The 14873-nt window shown below is 44.7% G+C and overlaps 1 protein-coding gene across 1 annotated transcript in view; it reads right to left on the bottom strand.

The window, feature by feature from the left end:
• LOC126475231 (knirps-related protein-like) overlaps window positions 1–14873 on the bottom strand; it is a 113588-nt gene that overhangs the window by 17043 nt on the left and 81672 nt on the right. Inside the window, exon 2 of the mRNA XM_050102908.1 lies at window positions 2979–3056. Within this exon, the coding sequence (XP_049958865.1) occupies window positions 2979–3056 (78 nt within the window). The remainder of the gene's footprint in view (window positions 1–2978; window positions 3057–14873) is intronic.

Genomic DNA, 14873 nt, shown 5'->3' with positions numbered 1-14873 from the left:
TGTAAAATTAATCCGGAAAGTAGTAGCTTTGATTATAACGTTCTCACCAAAAATCAATAAAATCAAATAAAATTTAATGTCCAGAGAGTAATATGAAACAGATTCCTAACATTAACGATTCCACTGTCTCATGTACTATGTTAGTGCAGAGCGCTGTTACGAGACAGTTTAAACGTTCCTTTCAAATGAAATATGTGTTTACGACTTTCAGACAGTACTATTTTTGTCAAATCGGGCGCTAGGGTAGACTCAGCGGCTAATCTAGTATTTCATGATCTTCGGAACAATGGAACCTTATACGAAGCGACATAAATCACTAGAGAAATAGGGAAAACAAGAAATGAAGTAATATTCCTTCATACTGCCAAGACATCAATAATTATGCAGTCCTGTTCTAGCGTATGTGTCAATCTAGAGATAAGTGTCATTTTAACTATATATGATTTTTGAAACGACACCGATGGTGACCCACGAGCTGGACTATAATGTTATTTTTAATTAATTTATTTATTTAACATGATTAGGGCCATCAGGTCCTCTCTTACATCGGACCAGTGTTTCACACATACAGCGTATTTCCAATCATACTTACCTAATAGCCAGCCGAAGTGGCCGTGCGGTTCAAGGCGCTGCAGTCTGGAACCGCAAGACCGCTACGGTCGCAGGTTCGAATCCTGCCTCGGACATGGATGTTTGTTATGTCCTTAGGTTAGTTAGGTTTAACTAGTTCTAAGTTCTAGGGGACTAATGACCTCAGAAGTTGAGTCCCATAGTGCTCAGAGCCATTTGAATCATTTGAACTTACCTAATAAATAACAATTTTAATATGACAAACAGTGATGTGAGTGTCTATAGTGATAATGTGAGTAAATAGCACTGACTATGAACCAATAAAGTTAATACTGGCAGTACTTGTAATACTGCAACGATTGTTACTAATGGTAATTACAGTAATAATTAAAATTGGTAATAATAATGGCAGTAATAACAGTAACGATGGTATCACATATAAAAAGAATTTATAGGTAGATTTTTTCTGAAGCAGTGAGTTCTGGGGAACAGAAATTTAAGGAGACTGCACCAGCTATGAAAGCTGGTAAATGAAAAAGATCTGGTGGAAAGAATGTTGTACAGAGGTAATGTGTGCGTAAAGGGACAATAGTAATCATTATTGCCGCTTTAGTAGTTGTGCCATTAACTGCCTTCTGAAGCTGGAAATGTTGTTGAGACAAGAGCGTTAAGGTCTAGAAGAGATGTGAGGAACAGTGTATGTTGATAAGACAATACAGAAGACAAAGGGTATGGAAATCTCTGCTCTTGTATGCACGCATTTAAGATAACCGTGCATATGAACGTGAAATATGGTCAAAGAGTCGAACATCACAGATATAACGAACACTGGCATTCATAACTAGTTCCAGGTGCGGTGAGCTTTGCTGAGAAAGACCTTACAGGATAACATTGCTGTAATCAGTAATTGGAAGTATAAGTGTTAGTACAAGTTGCTTTCTCAGGTCAAGAGGGAAGAGCTGTTTATGTTTTTCTGGGTCATGGAGAGATGCTGATGCCCTCTTGCTTAGTCCGATTTACAATGGGTGGGAGACAGGAAAAACGCTCGTTATTTAGTGACTCAGAACTGAGACATCCGGGTGTTCTGATTTACTATCGAGAACAGGCAGCTAATTCAGTCCAGAAAGAACCAAAGAATAAAGATATTGTTTAAAATCAGTACAGCTATTTACTTAGTACTAAAGAGTGCATTTTCCCCCTAGAGTCTTGCGTTTGCCGAGCTATTGACAGATCTGATAATACATAAGCTGATTACACTATCCAGAAATGAACACGCTGCAGAAACTTCTTTCTCATTTTTTCCTATCCAGAAGAAGTGTCCATAGTAAGAATTGAGAACTGCCAACACCTAAGCTCATCTTTACCGTGAGATACCTACCACGATTATAGCGCGGAGATAACATACAATAACCCCATTGTATTCTACAGAATGAGAACAAAAGATACAGAGGGTCGTAATGTTTGGCCTTCAGTCACAAAATTACTAATGGGCGTCTTATCGTCGAAAGCATCTTCTCAACTTTACCGGTGCAAACTGCTTATATATAAAGTGGCCAGGTGTTAGTAGCAACAGTGCACTTACGATTCCGCGCAAACTTAATTCCGTATATAGACAGTTCGTGCATTCCGGGAATCGAGATCTCGACGATTGTTGCCTGTTATTGCACCCCAAGGGGCTGAAGACCTTAATATGTGACAAATTTCAACTTGATGCATCTACCTATCCCCGAGAAAGAAGAGTCTTAACAGACAGACGGGCAAATAGTCTACTAAAAAATGACATGAAAGTTTGATAGCAAATGACAATTTTTTTCATGTGAAATGATTACAAATTAACAATTTCCGCACATTTCTTTCGTTTGTGTTGCGAAACAGTGTTTCTCGCCAAACTTCATGATTCTAGGTTAACGCGAATTACCCTATAGGTTTTGATGAGTGAGTTAGCGAATATCAAAATATGTGACATAAATGGCCGTATCTTTCGACTGGACTGACTTAGCAGCTTACACTTATTGCGCAGTCAAAGATTCATAAACCTTCGCATGTGCCATAAATTTTAGCTTGACATGTCGATCCTTTCCTTAGAAAAAAGGGGCTTAACAGACGAACAACACAGTATCTTCTAGGGGTTCTGTTCTTATTGAGGTACGTCGCCCTAAAAAGGCATGAGCGAACGGACAAAGCATAAGGCTTAATGCCGAATTAGTTAATGGTAACTATAAAAATAAAATTAAATTATCTGAAATATGTGGAGAAGTAGAGATCAGATTTCAAATGTTGTGGTTACCCACAATTTATTTCAGCTGTCGTATTACAGATAGAGTAAACGGCGGGACGCACAAGTTTTAATTTCTTCTTCTCCGTAATTAGTTTTAATTTATGCGTGGCTGTATTGACGTGAAACTCACCTTGCAGCCCTCGCAGGTGAAGGCGCCGAAGTGGAAACCAGCCGCAGGCTCGCCGCACACCTTGCACTGCTGGTTCATCTGCAACAACACAGATGGCTCTGCGTTACACTCCGCGCAACAGCTGCCCTCTGCAGGCGGTCGGTGCTTGTAGGCACCAATCAAATGTAGGAAACACACACCTGCCCTCGTAGTTTTCGTTCCTTTTGCAAACGGCGCGTCTTTAATTTCGCACTTGCTGATGACTACAGAAAGCACCATTTCGAGGAAGCATGTTGCTAGAGTTACAACTCAAGACGCTGCAGATTGCGAGGCATCCTCAACTCTTCCTCTTAGTTCGAGTTTTCCGTGACTGTAGTACAAACATATAGGACATGGGTTCACCTTGAATATAAAGCTCTTTTTTATTCCTGTCTGTCACCGATGTTTTTCCGCAATGACCTACGACCCGTATCTTCTGCAAGTGTAAACATGTCAGTCTCGAGCAGAATATACGCTTCCAACGCAATGAGAAACAATACGGACTTGGATGACAGAGGTGACAAGCACGAATGCGTAGCTCTAGAAAAAAAGCATAGTACTGGAAGTGGCTAACATTCTGAATAATAATTGAATTCTTTTCCGTCGAAACAGTACATCAAGTTTTTCTCGTTTACGAATAGTACATTAATTGTACTTCCTACAATTCCGTTTCGCGCGTTTAAAGCAAAACTACATACTTTCTGTGAAAGACTTGGAAAGAAGAAAAAAAAAATTAACTTCCCGCTGACTGCGACGTCAGCAGAGACTCAGCACAAGCTCTGATTGGGAAACGAAAGTAAATCGACCGTGTTCTCTCTGAAGGAACCATCCTGGCACTTGTCTTGCGCGGTTTTAGGGGAGCTATGACTATCGGCATGGCTGGACGGGGATATGAACCTCTGTCCTCCCAAATGCGAATCCAGTGTCTTCATCACTGCGCCATCCGACTCGATCATTTGGCGATGGAGCAAAATGATCGATGTGATGGGTGATTGTCTAATAATCTTATTTGTGCAATCACGAGAGATATATTAGAAGCAGATGTTCGTAAATAGAGAAGAGCATTCTAGATACCAGCGTTCGGATGAAACGTACAGGAATTTGGAAACAAACTTCTTATTTATCAAAGAACTCTAGCAACGACTGACTGGGATTCTACTAAAGCTTAGAGTGCCGAGCGCGACTGGAAATACTGCTTCTTCAGCAATCTGTATACTACTTGGATTTCGTTGTTAGGCTGCTCATGGGATATTATGCCTCTTCTTTGGCGGCATGGCAGTTTCGTTGCTATACTGTAGCCAAGGCGGTTGAGAAGACTGACAGAGCATTCGTAAAATCTATTTAGTGTCCCTTCTTCGTGCAGCTTTCAGACTTACTTACGTTGATTTCAAAAAGGCTTTTCTCAGTCGTTCTCATTTTCTGTGTGATATTTTTAAGATTCAGTGTCTAGTAAAATTATTAATACAGGAACTATACAATTTTCCTGACTACTTCATGTACTCCAGACTTACCGAATGAGGTTTATCTTAAATGGCAATTTTAGAATCGCCGCTCTCAGATTAAGTTCTGTAGATCCCCATGGTATGGTTAGTGATGCCGTAGGAGGAACGTTGGTGGAAGTTCAGTATAACGAGACAGACGAAAACGGATTTTCTATTGCTCTCACTTTAGACCACATCAGTATGAGCTTTCATGTTACTGAGTGAATTTTTACTTGCTTTTAGGGTGCCTAGAGAGCGTCGTGTAAATGGTTATTATAAGGTGCGATAAAACGTTTCCGTTTGAGGGCGCTGCTGCAGCATACAGAGGGGTTCAAAAATGGTTCAAATGGCTCTGAGCACTATGGGACTTAACTTCTGAGGTCATCAGTCCTCTAGAACTTAGAACTACTTAAACCTAACTAACCTAAGGACATCACATACATCCATGTTCGAGGTAGGATTCGAACTTGCGACCGTAGCGGTCGCGCGGTTCCCGACTGTAGCGCCTAGAACCGCTCGGCCACAACGGCCGGCTACAGAGGCGTAAAAAAAACGTATCCACTGTTTAAAAATCCATAACTGGCCAACTAATTGTCGGAGTTGTCTCATCTTTGGTAGTGTGATAGTTTGTAGTTCCGGCACTCGCCACACAAGCGTTGTATTGCCTTGTTTTGTTTTTTGAGATAACAGTCGCCAGATAGTCAGTGTTTTGTTCTTAGTTGCACCTAGTTATTCGAGTAAACATGGCTGGCGCAAGGCTTACATTCGATGAAAGGAAGTCAGTTTTGAAGTGGTATTTTAAGTACGAAAACATTAATGATGTTCAATGGCAATGGCGAAACGAGTATCAAACAGAGCCACCGACACGTTTAACGATTCGTCGCATTCGAGACAAATTTGAAGCCGAAGGCTGTGTTAAGGAAGTACACAAACAACGACCTGGACGACCTGTAACAGTAACAAGTCCAGCTAACTCCCGTCGTGTGTTACAACAATTCACTCGCTCACCACAGAAGTCTGCGAGACAGTGTGTCCGTGAAACTGGAGTGAGTCGCTCAAGTTTTTGGCGAATTTTGAAGACAGCAAAGTGGAAGTGCTACATCCCACGATTGCTACACGCAATGAACGAGGACGGCCCAGATCTTAGAATGGAGTACTGCGCGAATGGTTTACTAACATGGTGTGCAACGATGAAGAGTTTGCAGAGATGATTGTGTGGTCTGATGAGGCACAGTTCAAACTCAATGGTACAGTAAATCACCACAAATGCATCTGCTGGGCCGCCGAAAATCCGAACGTCCATGCTCACAAAGCCGTGAATTAGCCAGGAGTAAATTGGTGTGGGTTGTCCTACCGGGGTTTCATTGGACCATTCTTCTTTGACGGCACAGTTACCGGTGAGGTGTACCTTCAGAAGCTTCAGACATCCATTTCACCTGCCATCCGAGACTTGTATGGAGACGGAAGAGTTTACTTTCAACAAGATGGTGCCCCACCCCACTACCAGAATCGTGTTAGGACGTATCTCGACGAAAATCTACCAGGAAGATGGATAGGCCGTAGAGGTGCTATGGAGAATCCACCACGTTCCCTAGACCTAACTCCTCTGGACTTTTACATGTGGGGAACACTAAAGGAAGTCGTTTATCGACAAAAGCCACGCACATTGGATGAACTTCGAGAATCCATCGAACATTCATGTGCAAATATCCAACTGAACACGTTGCAGTCACTAGTTCGTGCTGCAGTTCGGCGGCATCGTTTGTGTGTGGTTGTTAACGGTGACTATTTCGAACACCTACAGTGATATGTTTAAGTTGGACTTTAGGCTGTGCTTTCACCAAAAATGAGACAATTCCGTCAATTAGTTTGCAAGTTATGGATTTTTAAACAGTGGGTACATTTTTTGGACCTCCCTGTATATGCAACGTAACGCGACTCCGTTGGGGGTATACAAGCACCGACATGTAGGCAGAAGATTTGTGTGGGATTCGTGCCCTTCCAGTGTGCGTGCAGTAAATGCGGAAACGTGGACTATGACAACGTTATTACCAAACGCTTCCAAACACAGCCAACGTGCTGTTATTCTTTCGTGGCTGCCGAAGGACAAACGCCAGTAGAAATCCGTTTCAGAATAAAGAATGTGTATGTGGCAGTATGTCTGTCTAAAAACACTATTGTGGAATGGGTGCTGCTGCTTCGTGATAACGCGCGTCTCCATATCGCAAATGTCGTAATGCAGAAGTTACGCCGATTCAAGTGGGAGGCACTCGAGCACCCGTACTATAACCTGGATCTCTCCCCGTGCGATTTTATCACGCTTTAAGTCTCTTAAAGAACGCCTTGAACGGTCGACGATTCCTGTCGGATGAGGATGCGCAGCAGGCAGGTGCGGACTTCTTCACACAGCAGGACACGGTGGTTTACCATGAGGGTATCTTCAGCCGGGTCCATCGGTTGGATGATTGTCTGTGTGTTCACGGCGATTTCGCCTGATTGGCATACCGATTCTAGACCGCATTGCCTACAAACGGGAACTTTTTGATCGCTCCTATATGAAGTCATGAATAAATACATATTCTGGCCGGCCGGTGTGGCCGAGCGGTTCTAGGCGCTTCAGTCTGGAACCACGCGACCGCTACGGTCGCAGGTTCGAATCCTGCCTCGGGCATGGATGTGTGTGATGTCCTTAGGTTAGTTACGTTTAAGTAGTTCTAACTTCTAGGGGACTGATGACCTCAGATGTTGAGTTCCATAGTGCTCAGAGCCATTTGGATCATTTTTTTGAAATACGCATTTTGATGTGTAGTGCGATACAGACACGTGTGGCTGCTGACGCAACTACATAGGCTTGAAGATGATTCGGGGATATCTAAATCAGTCACACTGTAAAAATGTACAACCGTGATTTGAAAACGAACGGTGTACAAGAATTTTATAAACATAAAAACAATTTATGTTCTGTGACAAGATATACACAGAGCTTATAGTATTCACGTAGCAAATTACATTCATTGCGTCTTTTATTTCAGTGGTGGTCCACACCTTGTTCCACTATTTCGACTGTGCTCAGCTTTGCGGGTTGTCACCTCATTAGGTGATTGGTTGCAAAGGTAAAAATTGTTAGGTCAAGCAATATGATATGGAACGAAAACGTGATGACAGATGTCAGGAAGCTGAATGGAATGCTAGGTTTGTTAGGTGGGTACTGGGATAGTGCAGTGCATATGTTAAGGAGAACACATTCGAGGCCCAACTAATACTAATTCAGTATGTAGGGTACATATCAAGCAAGCTTGACAATAGTCAAAGAAGTTGTTCTAGGATGCATTACTACGATGGATATTCCTCATACAGGTGTAAAAGATGTACTCGGAGAAATAAAATAGTAATCGCTGGAAAATGAACAGATGTTGTTAGCAGGAAGCCTTGTTGGGTAAATGTTGAAATGTGTGTGAATTCCTAAGGGACCAAACTGCTGAGGTCATCGGTCCCTAGACTTACACACTACTTAAACTAACAACACACTTAAACTAACAACACACACACACACACCCACGCCCGAGGGAGGATACGAACCTCCGCCGAGAGCAGCCGCGCAGTCCGTGACAGGGCGCCACCCGCGCGGCTTGTTGGGTAAATTTAGAGGACTGGTATTCGAAGTAGACAGTGCAACAATTCCACTGCCTCTGTCGTATCGGAAGCACTAGGCCGTGGAAAGAGAGACTCGCGCGCATACCGAGACATTGTTCCTTGTGACCTTGTGAGCGAATGAAATAGAACCGCAAATGACTCGTACTGGTGGACAGTACCCCTGCCGCCTCCTCGGCCTTGTGGTTAGCGTTTCTCACTCGTATCCTAGCTGTCTCCATTCAATTTCCCTGTGATTCTCTCAGAGTTTTCTCTGCGAATGGCAGGGGACAAGGCGAGCAGTTGTTCAAAAAATGGTTCAAATGGCTCTGAGCACTATGGGACTCAACTGCTGTGGTTATCAGTCCCCTAGAACTAGAACTACTTAAACCTAACTAACCTAAGGACATCACACACATCCATGCCAGAGGCAGGATTCGAACCTGCGACCGTAGCAGTTGCACGGTTCCGGACTGCGCGCCTAGAACCGCGAGACCACCGCGGCCGGCGAGCGGGCATTTGTTGTCTCCGGTCACGTTACTCTATTATTTGCAACTGTGGAGCCGGTGAAATGAATAGCTTGTGACATCAAGATTCTTATTGCCAAAGAAGCGTCCGGTAGAAATCACGCACTGCGGTGTTACTCGAAGAAGATAACTCCCATGCTGTATTTCTCTCTGAACTTGGAGGTTCAGTTTTCCATGTGATTCGATGATAACCCTGTGTCCGTGGGTGTTGCGTTCACCTCGGTCGTCACGTGAGTGCGTTCCTCTGTTCACGCAACCAAAGAGAAAGTTTCTCAGCCTAGCAGTGAAAGAAAGTATTTGTTGTTGTTAAAAAGATACTTAATTCTCAACGTATTAACTTTTCATGTGTATGAATACAGTCCGGTGTTTCTTCAGTGAGTAATTTCCATCAATGATGAGTGATTTTATCATGTACAGAAAATGGGTGTCTAAGGACCCCCTAACTTATTCACAGGACAAAGCAAATTCCTGCCAAAAGTTTCCTTAGTCGTGCGAATAACTGAAAGCGTGGGAGCGTCATATTTGCTGTACAGGAAGGAAATTTGAACAGTTAAAAAATTTTGTCGTAGTTCATTATCCGGGGAAATGTACAAATATATTAATCTTCGTTCCCATGGCTATTTGGAGATATGGCTGAAGGTTCTACGTCAGAAGCCACACCTATTGTGTCTGTTGGCCAGTTTGAGAACTACATCTTAAATGGTTTTTAGCAGCCTTGTTCTGGATGCCGTCACTGTTCCGCACAGTGGGCCAACGCGCTTCAAAACCTGGAGAAAATAGAAATGGAAAAAGATTGGTGTTTCGACTTCAGTCGAGCGAAATCTTATGTAGATAGCACTAGTCCACAGTTGTCCAATGCTGAGGTGGCATTTCAGCAACAAGGGGAAATGATACGTGCCGTGACAGCTGCGGGTAAACAGTAGAGCGGACAGCGACACATTTTTTTAGATACTTTTCGTGTGGCCTGTTTAATATATGACAATTGTCCGTCCCAGGTGTCAAGATAAATATAAATTGTCAGAACTCCTGAAGGCATGTTTACGACATTTTTAACAGGTGTAATCACGTGTTACTACTTAACACTACTACCAATATTATCCGAAATCTTTGGCTACAAAATTTCCTCTGCGTGGCTCCACTGTTATGTGTCTCTTCTGCTACCTTAGTAGTATAACCAACGAGTACAAATGCATCATCTGTGAGCGAATGTTTGCACGTTTATAGTGGACGGTCAATTTATTCCGTGCGGCAGTGTCACACAGTAAAAATGGGTCCCACATATTACAGTTATCTCATAAATCATTATTTGTACAAAAAAATCATTAGGGTTTTCTGGAGAACTCTTGGGGAGCTTTTCAGAACAGGCCCCCCATTTTTTTTAGGGCATTGAAATTTTCCCGAGTACTATACAGCAAATGTGTAAAGAACTCTGAAAAAAATGTATGTTTCTAGAAAGTCGGGTGTCTTCGTGACCGAGTTCACAATAATCTGAAGTATCCCCAATACCGACATCAGCCCCCATAGTTTTGGTGCACGGAACTGTTGTAATCGAAGCTGCATCGTTGCCGATTGGTCGGTCATCTGAAGATGTGTAAGAAGCTCGGGATGAGGAGATCCGGCGCCTCCCAGATTTTACGCGCAAATATTCCCGTGAGGAAACGATGCATGACCCATCTTTGGATTCAACCCATCTTTGGATTCTCTTATCTCGAGATCCCACAAAATGAGAATTAAAGATACGTATATAGACGCCACCTAAGGTAAAAGATCTGCTTTTCGAACCATATCCCAGTGGACAAACCGACAGTGACCCTTCCGATAGAGATGATGACGCAAGCGACGAATGTATGTACTGTTTCGATTGAAAAATGTGATATGTCAAATAAAACGTTTCAGTGTGGCAATTTCGACTTTTAACTCGTCATGAGCGACCCCGCAATACTTTATACCCGACATTTTAAGGCGTGTACGCAGTAAGCCAACGAGAGCGAGCTGGATTCAGACGAACGTTGGTCGCCAATGTATTGGCGTTAGGCTCCTCATCCACACGAAACGACGGGTTGGGTCCAAGGCATTGGGGCTTGTGAAATCACGCTGGCACTGATAACTTGCCGACGCTGCCTCCTTTTGTTATTGTCATAAAGTAGCATTTTGATTAGAATTTCACCGGCCGATATTATGAGGGAAGAAGAGGATTTAGCAGTTGTCACATGTGCAGCGTTTATTTTACTCCTTGCAGACCTGATCGTCAAAGAAGTGAGATGAAGAAACGACGCCGGTGGACGGCCTCTCTTTTAGAAAGTTTGGACCAGTGTGGTGGGACAAAATTAATATCTATATTGAAGCTGAACTGGAATATGGGCTGTTTCATAACTTTTTTCCTAATGAATTTAGAATTGTTACTCAATTTTGTGGAGGCCCTAAAACTTCCTCTTTTCGGAGAACTGGACCAGCAGCAGAAATTTAATAATCATTCCCAATTTTGTTTGTTTCTCTTTGTGGTTCAAGGCGAAAAGACGTCAGTAAAGACACCATTTCCTTTGTCGTATCGTGGATATCACTTTCTAGTAGCTACATTATTTCCCGCCCAACGTCTGGTCTTTTCAATTTGTTTTTATAACCACAGTACCTAGGGGCCCATAGATATTCCCCTTCACGATAAAACTCTTTCTGCTTTAATGCTGTACCCATATTCCACTCTATACCCCAGTGTAGCGACAGGAGGCATGGCCTGCAGAAGAAACAACGACTGATGACATTAAGTTTATCAGGACCGCCACAGTCGGTATGTTTTGCTGACTGGTTTTGCTCTTTGATTTAAAAGGGAAATACTGTACTTTAAACTGTAAATTCCAGAGTTTCTGATTATGCTCTTGTTAAATTAAAGAGCGAAAGCGGTCAAGCAAACGTAATAAGTGCGACTTGTGCCTGTCCTGGAAGACTTAAATGCAGACCCATGCTACACACAACAAATCGCTACTGAACCAACGAACATTCGAGCTGACGTACAACGCTTTGATGTTACCGCCAACAGGCCGGACCGCAACGAAGGTAAAACTCCTTCTTGGCTCCGATTTGCCGCCTGTACGCATCTTCACACACAAAGCAAATGTCGGCGATCGAAGTGGTTGGTTGAGGTTCGTTGGCCTATAGCGAACGCGCCTTTACTCGAATACGGTAAACTTAAACTATTTGATCCGCCATGTTAGATCCGCCATTTTGAATTTTATAATTCTGCCACTGGATTCGTAATCAGCGACCTCAATGATCTTAATAGTACACAGTTTTATAAATCTTCATGTTGATTTTTCTGTTATGTCGAGATTTTGGCTCGTTGTTCGAAGGTGTGAAGAATGTTCACATGCTCTCGAGCACACACACAATAAACAGAGAAACGTCGGTAGCCACGTAGCCTGCTGACTGTGCCGGGTCACTATTAGAACCACCGCCGCCTCCACGCACGCTGTCGCGCGCCGCTCATCCGTAACTAGACCAGGGGTGTCCAACTCGTGGCAAGTGCTCTACCAACTGAGCTACCCAAGCACAACTCACGCCCCGTTCTCACAGCCTTACTTCTGCCAGTATCTCGTCTCCTACCTTCCAAACTTTACAGAAGCTCTCCTGTGAACCATGCAGAACTAGCACTCCTGAAAGAAAGGATATTGCGGAGACATGGCTTAGCCACAGCCTGGAGGATGTTTCCAGAATGAGATTTCCACTCTTCAGCGGAGTGTGCGCTGATGTGAAACTTCCTGGCAGATTAAAACTGTGTGCCGGACCGAGACTCGAATTCGGGACCTTCACCTTTCGCGGGGAAGTGCAATACCAACTGAGTTCTGCAAGGTTCGCAGGAAAGCGTCTGTTAAGTTTGGAAGGTAGGAGACGAGATACTGGCAAAAGTAAGGCTGTGAGGATGAGGCGTGAGTCGTGGTTCAAATGGTTCAAATGGCTCTGAGCACTATGGGACTCAACTGCTGTGGCCATCAGTCCCCTAGAACTTAGAACTACTTAAACCTAACTAACCTAAGGACATCACACACACCCATGCCTGAGGCAGGATTCGAACCTGCTACCGTAGCAGCAGCGCGGCTCCGGACTGGAGCGCCTAGAACCACACGGCCACCGCGGCCGGCGTGAGTCGTGCTTGGTTAGCTCAGTTGGTAGAGTACTTTCCCGCGAAAGGCAAAGGTCCCGAGTTCGAGTCTCGGTCCGGCACACAGTTTTAATCTGCCAGGAAGTTTCATATCAGCGCACACTCCGCTGCAGAGTGGAAATCTCATTCTGGAAACGTCCCCAGGTTGTGGCTAAGCCATGTCTCCGCAATATCCTTTTTTTCAGGAGTGCTAGTTCTGCAAGGTTCGCAGGAGAGCTTCTGTAAAGTTTGGAAAAAAATGGTTCAAATGGCTCTGAGCATTATGGGACTTAACTTCTGAGGTCATCAGTCCCCTAGAACTTAGAACTACTTAAACCTAACTAACCTAAGGACATCACACACATCCACGCCCGAGGCAGGATTCGATCCTGTGACCGCAGCGGTCGTGCGGTTCCAGACTGTAGCTCGTAGAACCGCTCGTCCACCCCGCCCGGCAAAGTTTGGAAGGTAGGAGACGAGATACTGGCAGAAGTAAGGCTGTGAGGACGGGGGCGTGAGTCGTGCTTGTGCAGCTCAGCCGGCAAGGTAGCTCAACGTGTTCGGTCAGAGGGTTAGCTGTCCTTTGTAATAAAAAAAACCAAGTTAATGGATCAACGACGAACTGAAATGGGTGTTTTGCGACGACCGCCCCGAGCAAATGCAACGAACTAATACGAACAAAATGAGATTAAAAAAGAAAAAAAAGTTGGTAGAGCACTTGCCCGCGAAAGGCAAAGGTCTGGAGTTCGAGTCTCGGTCCCAACATAGTTTTAATCTGCCAGGAAGTTTCATATCAGCGCACACTCCGCTGCAGAGTAGAAATCTCATTCTGGAAATTCCGTTTATGTAAAGTTAAGATAAATTGAATACTTTCAGATCTGAAAATCCCGTAACACGATGCTGTTCTCTCACGTTCTTTCACTGTTGCCCAGGTGAACTAAAAGTTTGGAAACCCCGAAAGTAGACTGTGCGACCCGGAGTTGGTGAACTTCTGCTGCTGCACCTGCGCTGTGAGAACACGCGAAAACGCCGCGCCGGCCGCCCACGAAGCCTCGGCCGCCTCGCCTCGGTCATTGTTGTTATATAGTCCGCCCTGGCTGCCAGAACAGAGGACAGCAATTTCGCGGTTTCGTAACCGGGCACGGACGACGAGACAGCGGCGGCCGCCTTCTTCCCACGGTAATAGCGATGTGATTTACGTAACGCGGCGTCTGGTGCTCAGCATCAGCGCGCATCATAAGCCGGTGAAAGCATTTAAATGTATTTTCTTGCGCATCCCCCCCCCGCGCTGCCCTCTCCGCCGCCCTCGACAGTCACCATTACGACCGTGCCGGGTAATGTGGTTTATAATTCCAGGCGGTGCGGCGCGGGCGGCGCGCGGCCAGGGCTCTGCGGCGCGTCGGATTATTTGAACGGGCTCGCGAGGTACCAGTTTTTGTGCTCGCGCCCGTAACATATTCGCTCGGCCGCTCTCCTGGGTTAGTCACAGCTAATCTTCACTCGCCGGACGCCGCGCATAAAAACAATTGAGGCTCACGGCGCCTCGCCGCGTGTTTATCCGGCGGGTGAGATATGGCAGGCGGCGGCGGAATTTATTCTCCGCTCTTCTCTCTCTCTCTCCCTCTCTCTTTCTCTGTCTCCCCTCCCTCGCCTCTGCTCACCTCACGCTCCTTATGCATGTAAAAATTATTCACGGGCGGCAACGAGCGCTCTTTAAAAATTATTTTTTGGGGACTCGTCGGTCGTAATGTCCTCGCGTTTATACTGCGTTTCTGTTCTCTCCGCCGGCGCCGTCGTCTCGCCGCCTCATTACGTATGCCAGTGCTGGTATGCGCGCCCCGACTCGAGATTAATGAATTCGAGCGGTCAGCGCGTGTACGACAGGGGCTGCCGAGGAGCACTCTCGCAGAAATAAGCTGAACGTGTACCTAATTGCTATCACCATCCGTAACTTGTCCGAGCTTCCGGAATCTAAAAATTTGTTAAACGTATGTTAGTAGTCACTGCTGGAACTTACATTATAAGACGAGACTCCGTACTTACTAAAATACATATTTAAATTTCCCTTAACAGGCTTGTTACGGCTTAAATTCCAAAGCAAACAGTA

Source organism: Schistocerca serialis, chromosome 4 (assembly GCF_023864345.2).
Source record: "Schistocerca serialis cubense isolate TAMUIC-IGC-003099 chromosome 4, iqSchSeri2.2, whole genome shotgun sequence".
Classification (NCBI taxonomy): Eukaryota; Metazoa; Arthropoda; class Insecta; order Orthoptera; family Acrididae; genus Schistocerca; species Schistocerca serialis.
This window is presented reverse-complemented; position numbering and strand designations above follow the sequence as displayed.